Here is a 20,615-nt window from a genome sequence, read left to right as displayed (position 1 = left end):
CTGCTCCTTCTGCTTCCCCCAATTCCCCTCCATCCATCTCGGAGGCAGCAGGTCTCTCTTGGGGCAAATCAGGAGATACATTTGTATTCTGAAGATCTTTCTGTCTTGGTTGATGGGACCAAGTGCCAGTGAAGCATCTGGAGTTCTTGCTCCTACAGAGGGAGAGTTTGGATGATCTCTGGTGGATCCTTTTGAACTTTCACTGATTTTTATCCTTGCAGAAAAACGTCAAGATGACTACAAAGCAGCACCAAGTGAGTAAATTGTCCTCTTTCCATCTAATCTCCAACTTAGAGCAGGGACCAGGGACACCACATTATTTGAGAGGGACGTGTGTATGTATGTGTTTTCCTCTTCATGCTAAGAACCAGGCTGGGGAAGATGGGCCCCCTTTTCATTACAGCCAGGCTATTAGTAGAAGTGGAGACCTCTAGGAGAAACATCTGGGAGAAGGAACCTTTAAGAAGATGAGAAGACTCAGGTGGTGGAAGGTCCCTCTGACTGAGGACATGCTCTGTTCCCCAAGTAGGCAGAAAGGAAAGGCTTGGCCAAGTGAGAGTCAGAAGCTCCATAAAATTAGGGATGAAAAGGGGGCATTTTGAGGGAAAAGGAGCTTTGGGGGATGCCAGCTGGATCTCCTCTTGGTCTCCTGTCCCAAAGGCTCACAACTGGTTAAAAAAATAAACTTTAAACCCATCTGTATCTTTTTAGGCCAGCTCTGCCTTCTGGCTTTGTATGATAGAAATAATAAATTTTAATAATTCTTTCCTATGCCTTTTAAGCAAAGCAGTTTGATCCAAACTCTCTCCATGTTATTTCTGCATTTTTTATTGTGTGGGAGAGAGAAAGGGAGGAGCCAGCTGGAGTCAGAAAGAGCTGAGCTTCCTATAAGGAGGAAGGGAGAGAGAGAGAGACAGACAGACATCCTCCCTCATCCCCTTTTTCTTTCTTTTCCAGCAAGTGACAGAGGATCCAGCAGTTCAGACCAGGGTAAGTTGGAGGGAGCAGCTGCTGCATGAGCCATTCTCTCCCTTTGCAAGACTTTGGGGGGATGAGGGGATGAAAAGAGGGAGAGGCCCCCACTTTTAAAAGCCCCCTCCCCATTCATTCTGCAGAGGAGAAGGGAAACTCTCCCTGTTGGATTCAGGCAGGGGAGGCAGCCCAGAGTCTGCATGGTGGAGCCTTGGCCCCCTTTGGAGGAAAGAGTCCTCCATTCTTTGAGAGGAAATGGGGAAAGCACCAGTGAGGCCATCATCCCCAGTGGTTAGAGACTCCTCTGGTGGCATAGCTGAGACCTGGCTGACTCTGGATGGGGGGGGGGGTTGTTCCATTCTCAGAGATGTGCCCAGATGGGTTCAGGGTTCGGGATCCCAGCTGAGACCCCAGGCAGGATTGGTGGGGCTACAGGGGTCATCGGAGAATCTCTTCTGGCACTCAGGGGGCTCCCACCCTACAATTCTGGTGGTGATTTCCTGTTTCTGACTCTGGGCTCACCAGTTGGGATTGTTGCTACTGTACCAGCCTCCCTGATGCATGGCCAGCTCCCTGCCTCAGCTGCTGGGGGCATCTCAGGGTTGACTCTGCCTTCCCCAACATCGTTGGCAAACCGGACTAAACATCAATTGCGGTCTTTTTAACCGCCTAGACTCTTGGGACCCTTGGGACCTTTCCAATTGTATAGGAAGGGAAGCAATGCCATCTCCCCCTTCTGTATATCTTTTATTTGACTTTTTGTAAGATCTTCGCATGCTGCACAAAATTTTTTAAACGGTATGGTGAGTGCATGGGACTTGTATGTATGAATTGAATGAGCCCACTTTTACTGTTATTATTGCTGTATTTGTTTTTGTTTTTAACCATTACGTGGGGACTGCTTGTGTGAGTGAACGAATATGTGTGACTCGGAGGGCCCGCTGGGGAAGGCGGGGGTCACCAGGGTGGTTGGGGGGACTACTGCCGCGGGAGTGGGTCGGAGCATTGCGGTCATAACAGGGAGAGGCAGATACGGCGGGGACTTTAGGGCAAGCCATTACCGGGGAAGGAGGGTTCGCTACATCACAGAGATCCCTCCTTCCGGCCCTATGAGTCCCACTCCAAGACCAGATGGCGCGAGTAGTCAGGACCCTGGTCTCAGGCTGCTGTTGCTAAATGCCAGGTCTGTTGTTCACAAAGCTCCCCTCGTCCGGGACTTAATTGTTGACGAGAGGGCAGACCTGGCATGTATTACTGAAACCTGGCTGGGCACAGAAGGAGGAGTCCCCCTTGTAGAGATGTGCCCAGAGGGATTTCAGGTGCTTCATCAGCCGAGAGCCCAGGGAAGGGGTGGCGGTGTGGCTATTATTATCCGGGAGTCTCTGTTACCTCGTAGGGTCCCTGCTCCGGAGCTTGCCGGGTGTGAGTCCCTGCTGATAAAGTTGGACCTCAAGGGTCAAGTGGGTCTGCTGCTAACGTACCTGCCTCCCAACTGCGTTGCAGCATCCCTCCCCTCGCTCCTCGAGTCAGTAGCCGAGCTGGCAGTTGAGCTTCCCAGGCTTATAGTTCTGGGGGAATTTAACTTGCCATCGCTCGGTGAACGCTCTGACGGGGCGCAGGAGTTCATGGCTTCCATGACAGCCATGGGCTTGACCCAGGTAATCCGAGGCCCAACTCATACAGCGGGTCACATGCTCGACCTCGTATTCCTCTCGGAGCAGTGGATGTGTGATCTTGGTCTGAGGGGTAATGAGATCATACCCCTGTCGTGGTCAGACCACTGCCTACTGAGGCTTGACTTCCGGAGGCCAAACCCCCACCGTAGGGAGGAGGAACCGACCAGGTGGTTCCGCCCCAGGCGACTTATGGACCCTTTGAGGTTCCAGACGGAGCTTGGGGTAATTCCCGACACTCTCGCCCACAGTTCGGCGGAGACTCTGGTAGCCGCCTGGCATTCGGCGGCATTGGAGTCTCTTGACCGGATTGCGCCACTACGGCCCCTCCGGGCCAGTGGATCCCGGAGACCTCCTTGGTTCACCGAGGAACTCCGGGAGAAGAAGCGCCGGAGGAGACGCCTAGAGCACCTGTGGAGGTCCGATAGGTCCGAGGCGAACCGTGCACTTCTGACCACCTGCACCAAGGATTACATCCGGGCACTAAGAGATGCCAAAAGAACGCATATCTCCGCCTTGGTTGCATCCGCCGAGTCACGCCCAGCCGCCCTGTTTAGGATCACACGCTCCCTCCTTAATAAGAGGGATGTGGGAGATCCCTTGCAGAGTAGGGCTGAGGACTATGCCCAGTTCTTGGCGGACAAAGTTGCTCGGTTTCGGTCGGACTTGGACTCCACCGCAGTAGATCCAGCCGGGACACAGGGGGTTTACTTGGCAAACCATCTCTGGGCTGAGTTCCAGGATGTTGCCTCTGGGGATGTGGACAAGGCCATTCGAGCTGTAAGCGCCTCCACCTGCATTCTGGACCCGTGTCCCTCCTGGCTGGTTGCCAACAGCAGGGAGGTGACACATGGCTGGATCCAGGCGGTCGTGACCGCCTCCCTTCGGGAGGGGCACTTCCCCGCCGCACTTAAAACGGCGGTGGTGAGACCCCTCCTGAAGAAACCATCCTTGGATCCAGCCATTTTAAACAACTATCGTCCTGTCTCCAACCTCCCCTTTATTGGGAAGGTTGTTGAGAAGGTGGTGGCCTTCCAGCTTCAATGGGCCTTGGAGGAAGCTAGTTACCTTGACCCCTTCCAGTCCGGCTTCAGACCTGGTTACAGCACAGAAACCGCTTTGGTCGCATTGACCGATGATCTCTGGAGGGCCAGAAATGGAGGCCATGCGTCCATCCTGGTTCTCCTTGACCTCTCAGCGGCGTTCGATACCATCGACCATGGTATCCTTCTGCGACGACTGCGGGAGGTGGGGGTGGGAGGCACTGTTTTGCAGTGGTTCTCCTCTTACCTCTCGGACAGGTCGCAGTCGGTGTTGGTCGGGGGGCAGAGATCGTCCCTGAGGCCCCTAACATATGGGGTGCCGCAGGGTTCGGTCTTATCCCCCCTACTATTTAACATATACATGAAACCGCTGGGCGAGATCATTCGGAGGCACGGGATAAAATACCACCAATACGCGGACGATACACAATTGTATCTGTCCGCCCCGTGCCAACTCAATGAAGCGGTGGACGTGATGAACCAGGGCCTTGAAGCCGTTAAGAGCTGGATGAGCGCTAACAAACTGGTACTCAACCCGGACAAGACCGAGTGGCTGTTGTGCTTCCCTCCCAATAATTTGGCTGACATTCCAACACTCAGGCTGGGGGGGCAAATTTTATACCCCTCAGACAGGGTCCGTAACTTAGGAGTCCTCCTGGATTCACAGCTGACCTTCGACCATCATCTGTCGGCTGTGACCAGGGGGGCATTTGCCCAGGTTCGCCTGGTCCGACAGTTGCGGCCCTACCTGAACCGGGAGGCTCTCACAACAGTCACTCGAGCCCTTGTGATCTCTAGGCTGGAATACTGCAATGGGCTCTACATGGGGTTGCCCTTGAAGAGCATCCGGAGACTGCAGTTAGTCCAGAATGCAGCCGCGCGAGTGATAGTGGGCGCACCGCGGTTCGCCCACATTACACCCATCCTCCGCGAGCTGCACTGGCTACCTGTCGGTCTCCGGGTGCGCTTCAGGGTACTGATGACCACCTTTAAAGCACTCCATGGTAGTGGATCTGGATATTTGAGAGACCGCCTTCTGCCGATTACCTCCCTCCGACCGATTAGATCACACAGGCTGGGCCTCCTCCGGATTCCATCCGCCAGTCAATGTCGACTGGCGACTACACGGAGGAGAGCCTTTTCTGTTGCAGCTCCGACCCTGTGGAACGATCTCCCCGTTGAGATTCGTACCCTCACCACCACCCAGACCTTCCGCACAGCCCTCAAGACCTGGCTCTCCCAGCAGGCCTGGGGATAGGTTCCAATTTACCCGCCCGAGTGCTGACTGTTGAATGCATGTTGTGGTTTTACTATTTTATTTTTGGTCACTTATTGTTTGTCCCTTGTTGCTGCACACCCTTCCCTTATGATTGTAAGCCACCCTGAGTCCCCTCAGGGAGAAGGGCGGCCTATAAGTCTTAATAAATGAAAAATGAAAAAAATGACATGGAGTTGCCCAGGATTATGGTCCTGGGAGACCTCAATCTGCCATCCCTGGGTTTGGCCTCCAAAGCAGCCCAGAAGTTCATGGCTGTCATCCGGGGTCCGACTGGAGACAAAGGTCACACACTGGACACGATCTCCTTGTCAGACCAAAGGCAACAGGATCTGATGGGAGATTTTGGTTTTCATTTATTGCTTTAAATATTCTATATGTGATTTTATTGAATTTTACTGTGAGCTGCCTACAGTCACCTTAATGAGAAAGGCGGGATGGAAGTTTAATTAATGAATCAATAAGAAGCTTTATGTCCTCTGAGAAGTTTGGGAAGCTGAAGAGGTTGAATGGTGAAGAGAGAGATTTCTCCTCCTCAGAGGATCCAGACATTCATTCATTCTGTGTCTTTCTCTCCAATCCAGGGAGCAACCAGAAGGTTTAGCAGCCCCCTTGCAGGTGAGTGGTCTCAGTGGGGGCCGTATGGGGTGAGAGGGAGGGGGCCTTTGGGGTCTAAGGACCAAGTGAGGGTGAAGATGCTTTGGGAATCCCTCTTCTCTCCCCTATTCACCTGAAACACTGGAAGGTAAGGAATTTGGGGGAGGGGGCTTGAGGGAAGGGTCTCCCTGTCCCCAAACTCTGATCCTCTGGCACCTCTCAGGCTCTGACTGTCTTGATCCAACTAACCCTTGGATACTTTCTCCCCCCTCTTTGCAGGGGAGACGCCCAGCATGAGGAGAGAAGAGAGAAGATGGGATCGGCCTCCTTCTGAATTAGGCCGGACTCTCATGCTGCATGAGAGAACCAGGAGAGATTTTTGGGTCTTTCATCACTGCTTTTATCACTGAATCAGTAAACTGTTTCTATTATGATTGAGGAGCAGAGGAGAAAATAATATATTGTGTGTTACTAATTGTCCAATCAAAAGATTTCAAATTGGGTTTCATAGATAATAGTTTATCATAGATAAATAGGTTGCATAACCCCCTTAATGGGCTTTTGCTGATTAGTCTTAGTGGATAGAGGTTGGAGGCTAAAGATGAGATTTTAGAGAAGGGTTTATAGAGAATGGGGTGAGCAATCGGATGAAGAATTTATTGGTTTTGCTTTAAGAAAGATTGAGAAGTTGTTAATTTTCATTATATTTGTTGGGGATGAAGGTGGAGGTTACTTTTTCTTTTTTCCTTGTGTTAGTTTTATCTTTTTTAATGTGATCTTCGATGAAACTATTACTAAGAGAAGTGTGCGTTTTGAGATTTTTGCAGCTAAATTAGTTGATGTATTTTTAATTGATTATTGCACGGTTATTTGATCATATATTTCATAACACAAAGTTTGACAATCCATATACTGAGGGTAACATTTGACAGTGATTTTTTTTATAGATTGGCATTTATGGCTTTTCATGATTTAGAAAAACGGATGATGAAATCAATTGTCAGGCTGCTCTCTCCTTAACAATTGCACAACTTTTGTAAGTTTGCCGAAATTTGTTTGATTAAAATAAAGGATTTCTTTTCCTCTTACTTGATTGCTGTATCTTTGGGGAGGTTGGAATTAAGAGGGATTCTAGCCTCCTTGTTGATCAGAGACCCCGATTCCAATTTCCCTTTGAGTGATGGGAAGGGGGAGGAAGCAAAGCAGAATCTCGAAGGAGGAAGAACTGGGGGCTCCTTTGGGGAGGCAGGCAGCCATTTTGCTCCTGTGTCCAGAGGTTCCTCCAGCATCACCAGTTGATCTTGTGTAAAATGGCTACCTGGTCTTGGCTTGGGGGTGGCAGCAACAGAGGCTGCCTCTCCCTCAGATCCTCCTTTGCCTCCGGCTGTTGGCCAAGTGGCTGCTCTCTGAGCCTCACCCAGGGGCCCTTCGGGAGACAGGAGCTGAATGCCCAGCCAGAGCCCTCCTGGTCCCCTTGCAGAAGGGCAGCTTCTCCTGCTTCTGGGAGATCCTCTCTGGGCTCCTCAGCTGCCCAAGATGATGCAGTGGCCCAAGAGTGGGGAGACCCCTGATTGATGGGAAAGGTGTCCCCCGTATTACAATGGTTGCTTTGGGGGCACGGAGGAGTGAAAAGGATGGGGGTCTCTCCAGGGTGAAATCTACTTACCTTCCCTACTGGTTGGCAAATGTGAGTGTGAGCAGAACCTTCCGCGGATGCACAGTGTCCAAAACAGATATGATGGCGTCTGGGTGGGTGGGCGGAGCCTGTTACCGAGTGCGCCTGCAAAGGTAAGTAGAACAGCGAGTGGGGGGGGGGGAAATCCGTTGTGCCACACGATTTAGATTAGCTGCTTTCTAGCCAATAGAAATCGTGTGTCACAGCTGATCCTGGGAAATACCAGTTTGCCCGACCCGAGAGCCTTTTTTTACTCCCAGTTCAAGCGAACCGGTCTGAACCGGTAGCATTTTCCCCCTGAGCCTGTCCTCCCCCTCCCTCAGGACTAGCCACCTTTGGAAGCTTAAAAGGAAAACTTGGAAACATTTTGCAAGAATTCAGCGCATATTTCAGCCTCTTCTACGGATTCAAATTGTTTAGAAATGTATTTATTTATTAGAATATATGACCGTCCAGCTCACATAAGCTGCTCTGGTCAGCCAACACAATAAAAATATCAATACAAGAACAAAAGACAATAAATATAATGCGCGAAAGAAAAATGAGCACAAGGATAAACCAGGCAGCCACAAATTCATTCAGTTTCATCTACAGGAAGTCCTCGACTTACAACAGTTCATTTAGAGACCATTCGAAGTTACAACAGGATTAAAAAAAAGTGACTGATGACCATTTTCCACACTTGTGACCGTTGCAGAATTCCTGTGTTCGTGTGACTAACCTTTGGCCGCTTGGCAACTGGTTCATACTTACGACTGTTTCAGTGTCCTGGAGTCCCATGATCCCCTCTTGTGTCTTTTGGACAAGCAAAGTCAATGGGGAAGCCAGTTTCACTTAGCAACCGTGTTACTAACAATTTGAGTGATTCATTTAACAACATGGCAAGAAAGTCGTGAACAAATGTTTCACTTAACAGCAGAAATGTTGGGCTTAATTCTGGTCATAAGTAGAGGACTCCCTGTACCAGGCTAGACACCAGGAGGCAGTGAGTTCAGCTGTGTGATTTTGGGCCAGTCTTCGTGTGTCCACAAGGTTGTTGTGAGGAAAACAGAAGGAAATAGCGTTATGTATGTCTTCAGCCCTGAATTCTTCATGAAAAAGATAAAGGTGGGATCTGAACAAACAAACTCAGGGGCTTCACTCTCCCGATCTCAAGGACGCCTGAAAGAAACACAAACGGCCATCGTGGTTCAGCCTAATGTAACGTCCAAAGGAAATAATGTCCCAGTGGGTTGGTGGTAGAGCCTTCATCATGTCCTTCCTTGATGACTTTAAGGATTGCGGTTCAGGAATCGGAAAATTATAAGCAGAGAACTAAAGAAAAAATAATAATTGTGTGAAAGTCTTCATTGCCTCTTTCCTGGGAACAATCCCCACACACACACATTTAATGATTTGTCAAGATTGAATCGCTTTATTGCCTTCCAGCTTCTATCGCTATTCAACTGGCCAATTGTAGGAAGTTAAAACCCACCCCTCCTAGAAAAATGAAATATCCTGGGAAATATTTAAAAGGCAGACTATTATATTCCCCTGGATCAGAAATGGAGAAACATTTCTTTAGGTAGGAAACAGACTCACTTTTAATAGCCCCCACCTTTCTCAATGGGCCATTAAAATTCCCAAGCCAGTCTATTCTACATAACAAAGGTCTCCCCCTTTAGCTCCAGGGTGATGCGGTTAAGGGATGATAGTATTAGCCCTTTACCCATCTCACCACAAGAGACCTGGGAAGAAGCAATGCTCAACCAAACATGGACTCAAAGCACAACCTAGAGAGTTGCCCCTCTTCATTCATTCAGCCATCGTTCTACATTACAGTGGCGTCAAACAAATAGAAGTTGCAATTAGTTTTAGAAGTTCTGACTTTGCCTGCTGCCCTGCAGTCACGCGATCTGGGTGCTTGGCAACCATCGCATTTACAACACATCTACTTTTCAAAGCAGGGGTACAAGGAGAATAAGAGCTTGAAAAGGAAACTAGTATTAGGCCACAAGAAATATGTAGGGCACAGTGACGTGCGGTGAGGTTTATACCTGGTGAGGCTCAGCTGGGCATCCTTTTGCGAAACAGCTCAGCAGGGCAGCGGTCAGCCTCGGCGGGGGGGCGGGCGGGGAATTTGCATCGCGGGAGCAACGAAGCGCCCGGGTCTGCAGCAAAGGCACTTGGTCGCTCCCGCGATGCAAAGTGCCCCGCTGTCCCAGCCTGCGTCCGCTGCTTCTCCAGGCTCCGCCGCTGGAAGTCCTGGATCTCCTCTGGGGGAAGGCTGGGTGAGAAGCGGAGTGAAGCTTCTCTGTGGCCTCCCGGCGCTGCGCAGAGGCTCTTGCAGGAGCATGTGTCAGCGGCCGGTGGCCCGGAGCGGCCCCGGCTGTGAGACAAGGGAGCGCTTAAAGCAGCTGCTGCTGCTGCCGCCGCCACCGCCCCTCCTTTGCCTGGCTGGCCACCTCCCGGGCCCTGATCCGTGACCCCAAAGTTTTGGTGCTGGATGAAGCTGGATGAAGCCACGAGTGCCCTGGACCCCGAGAGCAAAGACTGGGGGGGGGGGGGGACAGAGGGGTCCCGGACTGGATTATATCAGGAGCTCTGGAGAGATTAATCTGGATATTTCTGAGGTGACAGAGCAGGAAAACTGGGTTCATTCAACTGGAAGTGGCATAATTTCTTCCAAGTGTATGTTGTTGATAAATAGACTTTAAAATCTGGTGCCATCCCCTGATGTGATAAACTTAAGACTTCTTAAATTATAAACTTTTTTTATCAGTCTGTTTATTATCAGGGTTTATTATGATCTGCCTCTCAGTTCCTCAGAGGGTTTCTGGCTTATAAACAATGAAAATTACATTTAATATCACCACTCTAAGGCCAAATAATATGAGTCTAAGAGAACATTGTGCCTATTTACGTATTTTTTTTAATTACATATTTTTCTTTCTTACATTATTTTCATTGCGATCTCTGGAACTTAAAATATATTACCCACTTACTTTCTTTAGCCTCTGCTAACATCGTCAGAGTGTAAAAACTACCATTGAAGAGATATTTGCCTTTATACATCATTGATAAGTGGAAAGAGATTGGTACTAGGAAGGAAAAGAATAATAATAATAATACAGTCTTAGTAGATAATTTGACAGTGTTGTGGGGATTCTTTGTTTAGCAGAGTGATAGCATTCGGGGGGGGGGGGGGAAACTGTCCTTGTGTCTAGTTGTTCTGGTGCCATATAGCATCGTTTTGAGGGTAGAAGTTGAAACAATTTATGTCCTGAGTGTGAGGGATGTGTAGATATTTTCACAGCCCTCTTTTTGACTCTTGCAGTGTACAAGTCCTCAATGGAAAGCAGGTTGGTAGCAAATGTTTTTTCTACAGTTTTAAATATCTGTTGAATCCTTACCCTAACTCTTCCCTTCTCGTTTCTTTCTCCTGCCTCGTTCCTTTTCAAGAAAGTGTGAGGTTTCAGGATCAGTCACTAATCACTTTTTTCAGTGTTGTCTTAACTTCAATTGCTAAACAAATGTTTGCAATTGAGGGCTACCATATTTGGTCTATTTTACTGCCATGAATGTAGGGACAGCTTTTATTGTTTGCAAGACCGCAAAACACTTGAGGCCAAATTTGTCTGCAGAACTATTGGTTCTACTGCAGAACTGGAGGAACATCTTTTGGTGGAAACTGGCGGAAGCTTCTCTCTGGTCTTCTAAGGAATCCACCCAGAATCTCTGGATCACTGCTTCCTTTTCCTGATCCAGCAGTCTGTGAAGAGTAGAGGCTGGACGGTGCTGGTGATTGCTCACCGGATGCAGACGGTGGAGAATGCAGACAAGATTGTGGTGCTGGAAGGAGGGGAGGTTGTGGAGAAGGAGACCCACATGGAGCTGATGGGCCGGAGAGGCCCCTACTACAGACTGGTGGAAAGGACCCAGGCGGAGGGACTTATGGAGTTGCAAGGGAGAGGTCAGCCATAGGATCCACTGCTTTTGTAGAGGCCAAATGAAGGATCGGCTGGGGAGATGGAGAACAGCCTTCTCTTAGGGAAAGAGAGGGACCCAGAAGTTGGCCTCTCTCTAGCAGCTTTTGGCCAGTCGAGGGTTGCTGAATTTCAGCCATTTGGAAGAGGAGGTTGTCTTTCTCATCTGGGCACAAATCATGTGGGTGTTAAATAGCAACTTGGGCCCTGGAAACTCCACTGTGGAAAGGGCAAAATCCTGTTTCCAAGCCACTGTCTTCTTTAGTAAAGGCACCAATGAATGCACCAGTTTTTCCTTTGTTCAAATTTGGCCTGTGAGAACTTTTGACAGAACCCTCCCCTTTTACTACAGGCTTTAATATTGGTCTCCAGCACAGCTTCACTTCCTCTTTGTTTTCTTAACTAAAGTATCTCTGTGATCCCTTCTAGTGCTTGTAAATCTGTATTTGGATGGAAGTCCCACGGATGGATCTCCTTTAGCAGAGTTAGAGAATGGCCACGAAATGGTTGCACCCTTCAAATTTCTCCTACTCAAGTGATATTTCTGTGGAAAACAGGGAAATGGCTTTTAGCTCAATGGAAAAAGGCAGTGAAAAAAAATTAATTGTATGTTTCTATATTTTTATTAATAAAGTGCAACAGTAAAAGATTGAAGGAATATATTTGTCTCCCTCCTGTTCTTTCCTGTACTTCTTCAAAATGAGCCTCTTCTTGTTTTGAGCTTCTCTTGAAGGGAACTTTTCCCTTCCTCCACTTTGCACGCTTTCTATAGCTCCAGTGGCAATTCTTCAGAATTAACAGAAGAACAGAGTTGGAAGGGAACCTGGAGGTTTTCTAGTCCACCCCCTGCTCAAGCAGGAGGCCCTATAGCAATGATGGGGAACTTTTTAAAGACCGAGGGCCCAAACTGCAACCCAAAATCCACTTATTCATCACAAAGTGCCAACACGACAATTTGACCTGAATACTGAGGTTTTACTTCCTAAAATAATGATAAACAAGGCAGAGTTCAGCTGTTTTAAGAAAAACATAAATGCACTTTTATGCCCCTTCATTTTTCCCCCTGCTTTTGAAATATTACATTTAACAACAATAAAAACAAAAACTTTGGTAATATCAATTATCTTTCCCTCTTTCCCCCCTCTCTATTTCTCTTTCTCTCCCTCTTTCTCCTTTTCTCCCTCCCTTTCCTCCCTCTCTCTTTCTCTCTGTCCCTCTGTCTTCCCCCCTCTCCCCCTCCCTTTCTCTCTCCCTCTCTCTTTCACTCCCTTTCTTTCTTCACTCCTTTCCCTTTGTCTTTCCCTCCCTCTCTCTTTTTGTCTCTCTTCCTCTCCATCTCTTTTCCTCCCTTCCTCTCTCTCTGTTTTTCTTTCTTTCCCCTCTCTTTTTCCCTCCCCCTCTTTCCCTCTGATGAAAGTAACGTCCTTCTGGGTTCGGCTCCAAGTGGGGAAAAAGACACTGGAAACATGGAGGCTGCTTGGAAAGATGGTTTAATGGAGGACAGGACCACATGGCTGAACAGTCCTGAACAGAAAAGGTGATCACATGCTTCAATGTTGATGGAGAAGAAGAGAAGGGGCGAAGGAGGGGCTTGCTAGGCTTTTTATAACCTGTTCAGTCCCACCTCTCTGTTTCCTGTTCCTGTATAAGAAGTATATTCTGATTGGTTGTCAGACACCCATGGGGCCATGCAGGGGCAGCTCTCTAGGCTGCATTTTGAATCCAGGTTTGGTTGAGTTCTCAGATGCCATATGGTCAGTTGAGTAAAGGGCCATTATTATCATGCCTTAATCCCATCCCCCTGGAGCTGAAGTGGAGAAGTCTTTATTATGTAAAGGGACTAGTTTGGCTTTCTTAATGGCCCATTGACAAAGTGGGGATGGGCAGGAAGCTACTGGCAGCTATTCTGTCTTTTGAAACATGTTTCTTTCTTTTCACATCCAGGGAAATATAATATTCTGCCTTTTCAATATTTCCTAGGATATTTCATTTTTCTGGGAGAGGGCTGGATGATAACTTCCTACACTTGAAATAAAGACTTTAACTGCTTTCATTATTCTCTGCTTCTCTGCAATAGTTCGAAGGGAGGAATGAGGTGGGGCTGCACAGTCATAGCTAGACGAGAAACAAGCAACTTGCCTGGCAGACAACTAAGCCAGAGAAGAATAGCTGGATTATAAGAAAAACGCCAAAACCACATAGCTGGCACATGAAACGAGGACACTTTGCAAGATACCCATGACCTGGGGTGAGTGACAAGTGACGTAACATTTAGCTACTTTGCATAGCAAGCGAAACACGGGGCAACAATAAACCGCGTTTCAGCTCATTTTTCTTTCAGCTCTGATTTGTAATTTAAAAGTTTTCTGGGTGTCTGAAGGAAAATATATCACTTTGATGATAGAAAAGAAGACTGGTATTATTCAAGATTCCTGTTTTGCTTCTTCAAGGGAGAGTTTTGGAGGAATTTTCTGAGAAAATTCTGGCAAAGGCTAAAAATCTTTCTTCATTTATAAGCTACCGTATTTTTCGGACCATAAGACACAACGGTGTATAAGACGCACCAAGATTCAAGGTGTTAATTATGATCTTTTAAGCGCTCCCTGGCTTAGGCCCAGGGTACTTGCGAGACCGCCTACTGCCACTTGTAGCCTCCCACCGTCCAGTACGATCCCACAGAGTTGGTCTCTTCAGAGTGCCGTCGGCCAGGCAGTGTCGGCTGGCAACCCCCAGGGGAAGAGCCTTCTCTGTGGGAGCGCCTTCCCTTTGGAATGAGCTTCCCACAGAGCTTCGTATAATCCCCGACCTCCGATCCTTCCGCCACGCCCTAAAAAGTTGGCTTTTTCAGCAAGCCGGCCTGGCCTGAATAGAATAAAATAAATTATTAATTTTAAATTCTCAATTTTAATTTAATCCTAACTTTGATGTAAATTGTCAATTGAAGTTTACTGGATTTCCTATTTAATCTTTTTTTAATTTTTATCATATGTGTTTTTATGTTGTACGCCGCCCAGAGTCCTTTGGGAGAAGGGCGGCATATAAGTCCAGTTTTTGCCTTCCCTCAGCCCCCAGCAGCATTCTGCAGGCTTCAGCAGACCCATTTCTGCGTTGCCCCAGCCCTGTTGAAGCCTGCAGAGGGCTGCTGGGGGCTGAGGGAAGGCAAAAAAGCTTCAGTTTTTGCAAAAAAAAAATGGCCCATTTTTTGCAAAAATGGGATGTGGGGCCGGGGCTTCAGAAGGCTAAAAATGACTATTTGGTGTATAGGACGCACCAACATTTCCACGTTCTTTTAGGAGGGAAGGTGCATCTTATACTCTGAAAAATATGGTAAATCTTGTGTCAATTTCCGCACTATCTGGAAATATATTCAACATAGATCTTTATTCTTACCAACTCCATGTCTCCTAATTCCCATCTTCACTAAACAGGGAATTTTCTCCACAGTTTTTAATGGGTGAGGGAATTCCCCACCCTAGAAGAATGAAATATTTTTGGGGATATTAAACAGCCAGGATAGAATATTTCCCCTAAATCAAAAATGGGAAAAATCTTAAGGGAGGCAGAAACCAGCCCCAGTCTCCCTGCCCCAAGCAGAAACTGAGGAGGCCAGCTTTTAGAAATGCAGATTTGGTAATTTGAATAGAATAGAATAGAATAGAATAGAATAGAATAGAATACTTTATTGACCAAGTGTAGTTGGACACACTTGTCTTTAGTGCATATGCTCTCAGTGTACATAAGGAGAATAAAAATACATTAATCAAGAATAAAAAGATACAATGGTGATAGTCAAGGTTATTAATAAGCTATCAAATCATACTTGGAATCAATAAAAACAATATAAATTGAAAGATACAAGCAACATGGTTATAGTTCATAAGTGGGGGGAGCTACATACAAGGAAGGAAGAGAAGAATAATAGTAATACAGTACGTTCTTGGTAAATTATTGACAGTGTTGTGGGAATTAGTTGCTAAGCAGAGTGATGGCATTCAGGAAAAAACTGTCCTTGTGTCTAGTTGTTCTGGTGTGCAGTGCCCTATAGCATCGTTTTGAGGGTAGAAGTTGAAATAATTTATGTCCAGTATATGAGGGAGTCTGTAGATATATGCAAAACTAATTCTAAGGTTCTTAAACCCCAGTCCATAGAATAAAATAATACTTTTTGAAGCCAAACCCTCAGCCTCTCACATAGTCCACGTAAACAAGTTCTCATAGTTATGGGAACTGTCTGCTTCAACTCCACACCTGTTGTGATGTCCTTGAACAGTTTCCAGGCTTCCACGGCCTTCAGTAGAATCATAGAAGCTTCTGGTGTTTGTGTAGGATTGTGCGGCATATGTTGGACTGTGTGTAATGATTGTTTTGAAATGTCAGGTCCACTATCTTCGGCATGGCGCTGCACTGACATCCTGCAATGAAATGCATTGAGGGTGGGGGGACAAATGGGCAATAAACCTGTATGCACTTTGTGTGGGAATTCAGGAGCGGCTTGACAGCTGAAGAAAAGCAGATCACTGGTTCGTGCCAAGGTGCTTTCAAGGCCGTTTGTCCTGAGTGTAGAAAGTCACCAGCCCAAATTCTCAAAACATCCCAGTGATGTCATGTTGGTTGGGTTTCTACTGGTCATAGGGGGAGGGCGACTGAAGGAAATAGTGTTGTCCCCAAAACTGGGCTTTAGCTTGGTGTCAAAGCCAATGAGTCATCAAACACAAGGCGTGATACAAAATTACCATATTTTTTGGATTATAAGACTGACGTTTTTCCCCAAAAAAGAGCTGGATGCGTCTTATACACTGAATACAGCATTTTTGGCCTCCCGAATCCCTTCTCCCTTCACAAAAATGGACTTGCAGAGACTTTGAGAGGCCTGTAAAGTGCTCCTGGGGGCTGGAGAGGGCAAAAACAAAAATGGGCCATTTTTTTTGCAAAAACTGAAGCTTTTTTGCCTTCCCTCAGCCCCCAGCAGCCCTCTGCAGGCTTCAACAGGGCTGGGGCAACGCAGAAATGGGTCTGCTGAAGCCTGCAGAATGCTGCTGGGGGCTGAGGGAAGGCAAAAACTGGACTTATATGCCGCCCTTCTCCCAAAGGACTCTGGGCGGCGTACAACATAAAAACACATATGATAAAAATTAAAAAAAGATTAAATAGGAAATCCAGTAAACTTCAATTGACAATTTACATCAAAGTTAGGATTAAATTAAAATTGAGAATTTAAAATTAATAATTTATTTTATTCTATTCAGGCCAGGCCGGCTTGCTGAAAAAGCCAACTTTTTAGGGCGTGGCGGAAGGACCGGAGGTCGGGGATTATACGAAGCTCTGTGGGAAGCTCATTCCAAAGGGAAGGCGCTCCCACAGAGAAGGCTCTTCCCCTGGGGGTTGCCAGCCGACACTGCCTGGCCGACGGCACTCTGAAGAGACCAACTCTGTGGGATCGTACTGGACGGTGGGAGGCTACAAGTGGCAGTAGGCGGTCTCGCAAGTACCCTGGGCCTAAGCCAGGGAGCGCTTAAAAGATCATAATTAACACCTTGAATCTTGGTGCGTCTTATACACCGTTGTGTCTTATGGTCCGAAAAATACGGTAGCTTATAAATGAAGAAAGATTTTTAGCCTTTGCCAGAATTTTCTCAGAAAATTCCTCCAAAACTCTCCCTTGAAGAAGCAAAACAGGAATCTTGAATAATACCAGTCTTCTTTTCTATCATCAAAGTGATATATTTTCCTTCAGACACCCAGAAAACTTTTAAATTACAAATCAGAGCTGAAAGAAAAATGAGCTGAAACGCGGTTTATTGTTGCCCCGTGAAATAACAGTGGGGACAGTGCCCAATCCCTTTCCTCTCTGCCAGCCCTGAGTAATAGCAATAGCAATAGCAGTAGACTTATATACCGCTTCATAGGGCTTTCAGCCCTCTCTAAGCGGTTTACAGAGAGTCAGCATATTGCCCCCAACAATCCGGGTCCTCATTTTACCCACCTCGGAAGGATGGAAGGCTGAGTCAACCCTGAGCCGGTGAGATTTGAACCGCTGAACTGCTGATCTAGCAGTAGCCTGCAGTGCTGCTTTTAACCACTGCGCCACCTCAGCTGAGTGTCAGAAGATCTCCTTGTGCTTGTGGTCATCTGCCCATCCCGGAGTCCTTCGGGATTGGGCGGCCTATAAATTCAATATATATAAATAAATAAATGAATGAATGAATGAATGAATGAATGAATGAATGAATAAATAAATAATAAATAAATAAATCTCACTTCTTCTCCTCCGAATACTGGTGGAGCAGGTCACTCACATCCGTCCACCCGACCTGGATTCAGCCATCTTCCTTCATGTGATACACTGAGGGACACAGAAATCGGCAGAAGGCCAGTAAGGGACACTGCAAAATTAGCTTCTAACCCCACCCCAATGCTAGGGGTCACAGGGTACCTAAAAGCCCAATGGCTGCTTGGGAAACATACTGTTTATTACTATGTAGGAATCACGATGGGTGGCATAGCAGATGGCCCTTCAGCCAAAGTCGTAGGCCTCCTCCACGCTGAGGTCGGACCGATGGCCGCTGTCCAGGACTCCGTAGGCGTATGTGTTTTTGCTTCCTGTGGAAAAAAGGGGGCCTTTCAGCCGGGCTCCTGCATCATCAATGTAGTACAGACCAGGGCCCTGGAAAAGGGAGGGAATTGTGACTCTCTGCAGCTCTGCCTTCGGTTGCTTTCCCTGAGGGACTCTGCAGCCCAGCCCTGGCTACAGAGCATCCCCTTCACTCCTTGGGAGAAGGGCGGCATATAAATCTAATAAACCTAAACCTTCGAACGGCTCCGAAGGGCCCTCAAGCGACGCTGTTTCCTGCATGCGGCATTTCAGCCAACGGCAACTCCAGTGCCGAGCTCAAACTGCCACGGCCTTGGTATATAAATACAGGGCGCCGCTGAGCTGCATTGGGACGCGGATTTCAGCTACTGGATTCCACAACCTCGGGGGGGTTGGGACGGGGCGGCTGGCTCCTTTACCACCGCCGTTGATGTCCCCCCCTCTTTTCTCCATGGTGGCCCTTCTGCCTTTTTACCATCACCGCTGCGGACTTTCGCTTCCTTTGTCCATACTCCGGCTGCTGTGACACCGGCCTCTTTAAACACCAAAGCCGGCTTCCCGCTGCTGTCTGCTGCTGCCACCCGCTATCATCTTGGGCTTGCCATTTTGGACGACATGGGCTTGCCTTTTGGGCGGCATGCTCTCCGGTCGCCCTTGCCCTCTGGCCGCCCCTGCCTTCGTCCTCAGGGATTTTTCTGCTTGTCATTCTAACTGTTGCGGCGGCCATGGAGACCTCTGGCCACACCAATAGTTCTACGTTTCATCCCGTGTTATACAACCTTTGTAGGAGGAGAGGACGGGGGACGAGGAGAACGTGGACAGGAAGCCTGCCCCCCCCAACTGGCGTCAACCCCCTCAGCCATTATAGACTCTCAGACTTCATGTACTTTTCTGGACTCCGCAGGGGAGGAGATTAATAGCGTGGAGCCCCCCTCTCTCAAACTCTTACCAACTTCACCTATTTTAAATTTACGCCAACCGCTTTTGCGGGTCAAGAACTGCGCTTATCTTGCTTGTTGAGGGAATGTTTGTATGAATGGGTGAGAGCGTGTCCCCACGTTTAACTTTTAAATTTGATTAATTTTTATATGATTACTCTGTATTTTAACTATTGTTGTGGGGGTGTATGAGGAGAGTGGCTGTGCGTTGTGTATGATAGGATCGGGTGGGCGACCTGAGGCCCCCTCCACTGAGTGCAGATGCAGAAGTGGATGGGGGCCCAGATTTGCCCCCCGTCCTGGTGCGAATGATGAGCGCGTCCTGTCGGGAAGAATGGGGGCCATGGGAGGTGGGTGGGGCTCTACGGCGACGGGGGAGGGTCGGAGCATTTCGGTTACGACTGGGAGGGGCAGATATGACGGGAGATGTAGGGCTGGCCATTACCGGGGACTCGCTACCTTACAGCGATTCCTTGTTCCGGCCCTACTGGCTCAACTCAAGGGCCTGGTGGCAGAGGAGATCAGGGCCCTGGTCTCAGGTTGCTGTTGCTAAATGCCAGGTCTGTAGTAAATAAAGCTCTCCTCGTCCGGGACTTAATTTTAGACGGGGAGGCAGACTTGGCATGTATAACTGAAACCTGGCTGGGCCAAGAGGGAGGAGTCCCCCTCACGGAAATGTGCCCAGATGGGTTCAAGGTGCTACACCAACCGCGACACCAGATAAGCGGTGGGGGAGTGGCAGTTATTATCTGAAGGTCATTAGCTCCTCGCAGGATCCCTGCCCCAGAGATTGTCGGGTGTGAGTCTCTTCTCCTGAAGTTGGACCTAGGGGTTCAATTGGGCTTGCTTTTGACGTACCTACCTCCCAGCTGTGTCACAACGGCCCTGCCTGCGCTCCTAGAGGCGGTAGCCGAGTTGGTGGTGGAGTTCCCCAGACTGATGGTACTGGGGGACTTTAACCTGCCATCCCTGGGCGAACACTCTGATGGAGTGCAGGAGTCCATGGCTTCCATGACAACCATGGACTTGACCCAAGTAGTCCAGGGTCCAACTCATAGAGCGGGACACACACTCAACCTTACATTTCTCTCGGGGCAGTGGAGACGTGATCTTGAATTAAGGGGAATGGAGATCTCACCCTTGTCATGGTCAGATCACTTCCTGCTGAGGCTTGACTTTGGGATGCTACTCCCCCATTGCAGGGAGGTGGAGCCGATTAAGTGGTTCCGCCCTAGGCGCCTGATGGATCCGGAAGGATTTCAGAAGGAGCTTGGAGGGATACCTGATTCCCTTGCCCACAACCCGACAGAGGCCTTAGTCGCAGCCTGGAATGTTGCAGCGGCTGAGGCTCTGGATCGGATTGCGCCTTTGCGGCGTCTCTGCAGCAGTGGATCCAGGAGGGCACCTTGGTTCACCGAGGAACTCCAGGAGATGCAGCGCCAAAAGAGCGACGCTGGAGGGCTAGTAACTCCGAATCTGACCGAACACTATTAAGAGCCTTTATTAGGACTTATTTAGTGGCGATACGGGCGGCAAAATGTACATCCCGCCCAGCTGCCCTGTTTAGGGTGACCCGCTCCCTCCTAAAGGGTGAGGAAGCGGGGGAACCCCTGCAGGGAAGAGCTGAGGAGTTTGTTCAGTTTCTGTTGGATAAAATCACTCAGATTCGGGCGGACCTGGACTCTACTTGGGCAGCACCAGCTGAGATGCCGAGGGAGGGTCTTAGTCAGATTTGTTGGGATGAGTTTGAGTTTGTCACCCCTGAGGAAGTGGACAAGGCCATGGGAGCGATGAGTGCCTCCACCTGTTTATTGGACCCGTGCCCCTCCTGGCTGGTCTCGACCAGCAGGGAGGTAACACGAGACTGGCTCCAGATGATTACGA

General features: G+C 48.4%; 2 protein-coding genes across 4 annotated transcripts in view; one reads left to right on the top strand and one right to left on the bottom strand.

Annotated features, from left to right (window-relative positions):
- Window positions 1-6,649, top strand: part of LOC116503377 (BOLA class I histocompatibility antigen, alpha chain BL3-7-like) — a 118,448-nt gene extending 111,799 nt beyond the window's left edge. For both annotated transcript variants that reach the window (XM_032209754.1, XM_032209755.1), the window contains 4 exons: window positions 222-254; window positions 958-990; window positions 5,549-5,582; window positions 5,841-6,649. In XM_032209754.1, the coding sequence (XP_032065645.1) occupies window positions 222-254; window positions 958-990; window positions 5,549-5,568 (86 nt within the window). In that variant the 3' untranslated portion in view covers window positions 5,569-5,582; window positions 5,841-6,649. The remainder of the gene's footprint in view (window positions 1-221; window positions 255-957; window positions 991-5,548; window positions 5,583-5,840) is intronic.
- LOC116503374 (major histocompatibility complex class I-related gene protein-like) overlaps window positions 1-20,615 on the bottom strand; it is a 556,717-nt gene that overhangs the window by 516,435 nt on the left and 19,667 nt on the right. The gene's annotated exons all lie outside the window — the stretch shown is intronic.

This window comes from Thamnophis elegans, chromosome 2, assembly GCF_009769535.1.
Source record: "Thamnophis elegans isolate rThaEle1 chromosome 2, rThaEle1.pri, whole genome shotgun sequence".
NCBI classification, from domain to species: Eukaryota; Metazoa; Chordata; class Lepidosauria; order Squamata; family Colubridae; genus Thamnophis; species Thamnophis elegans.
This window is presented reverse-complemented; position numbering and strand designations above follow the sequence as displayed.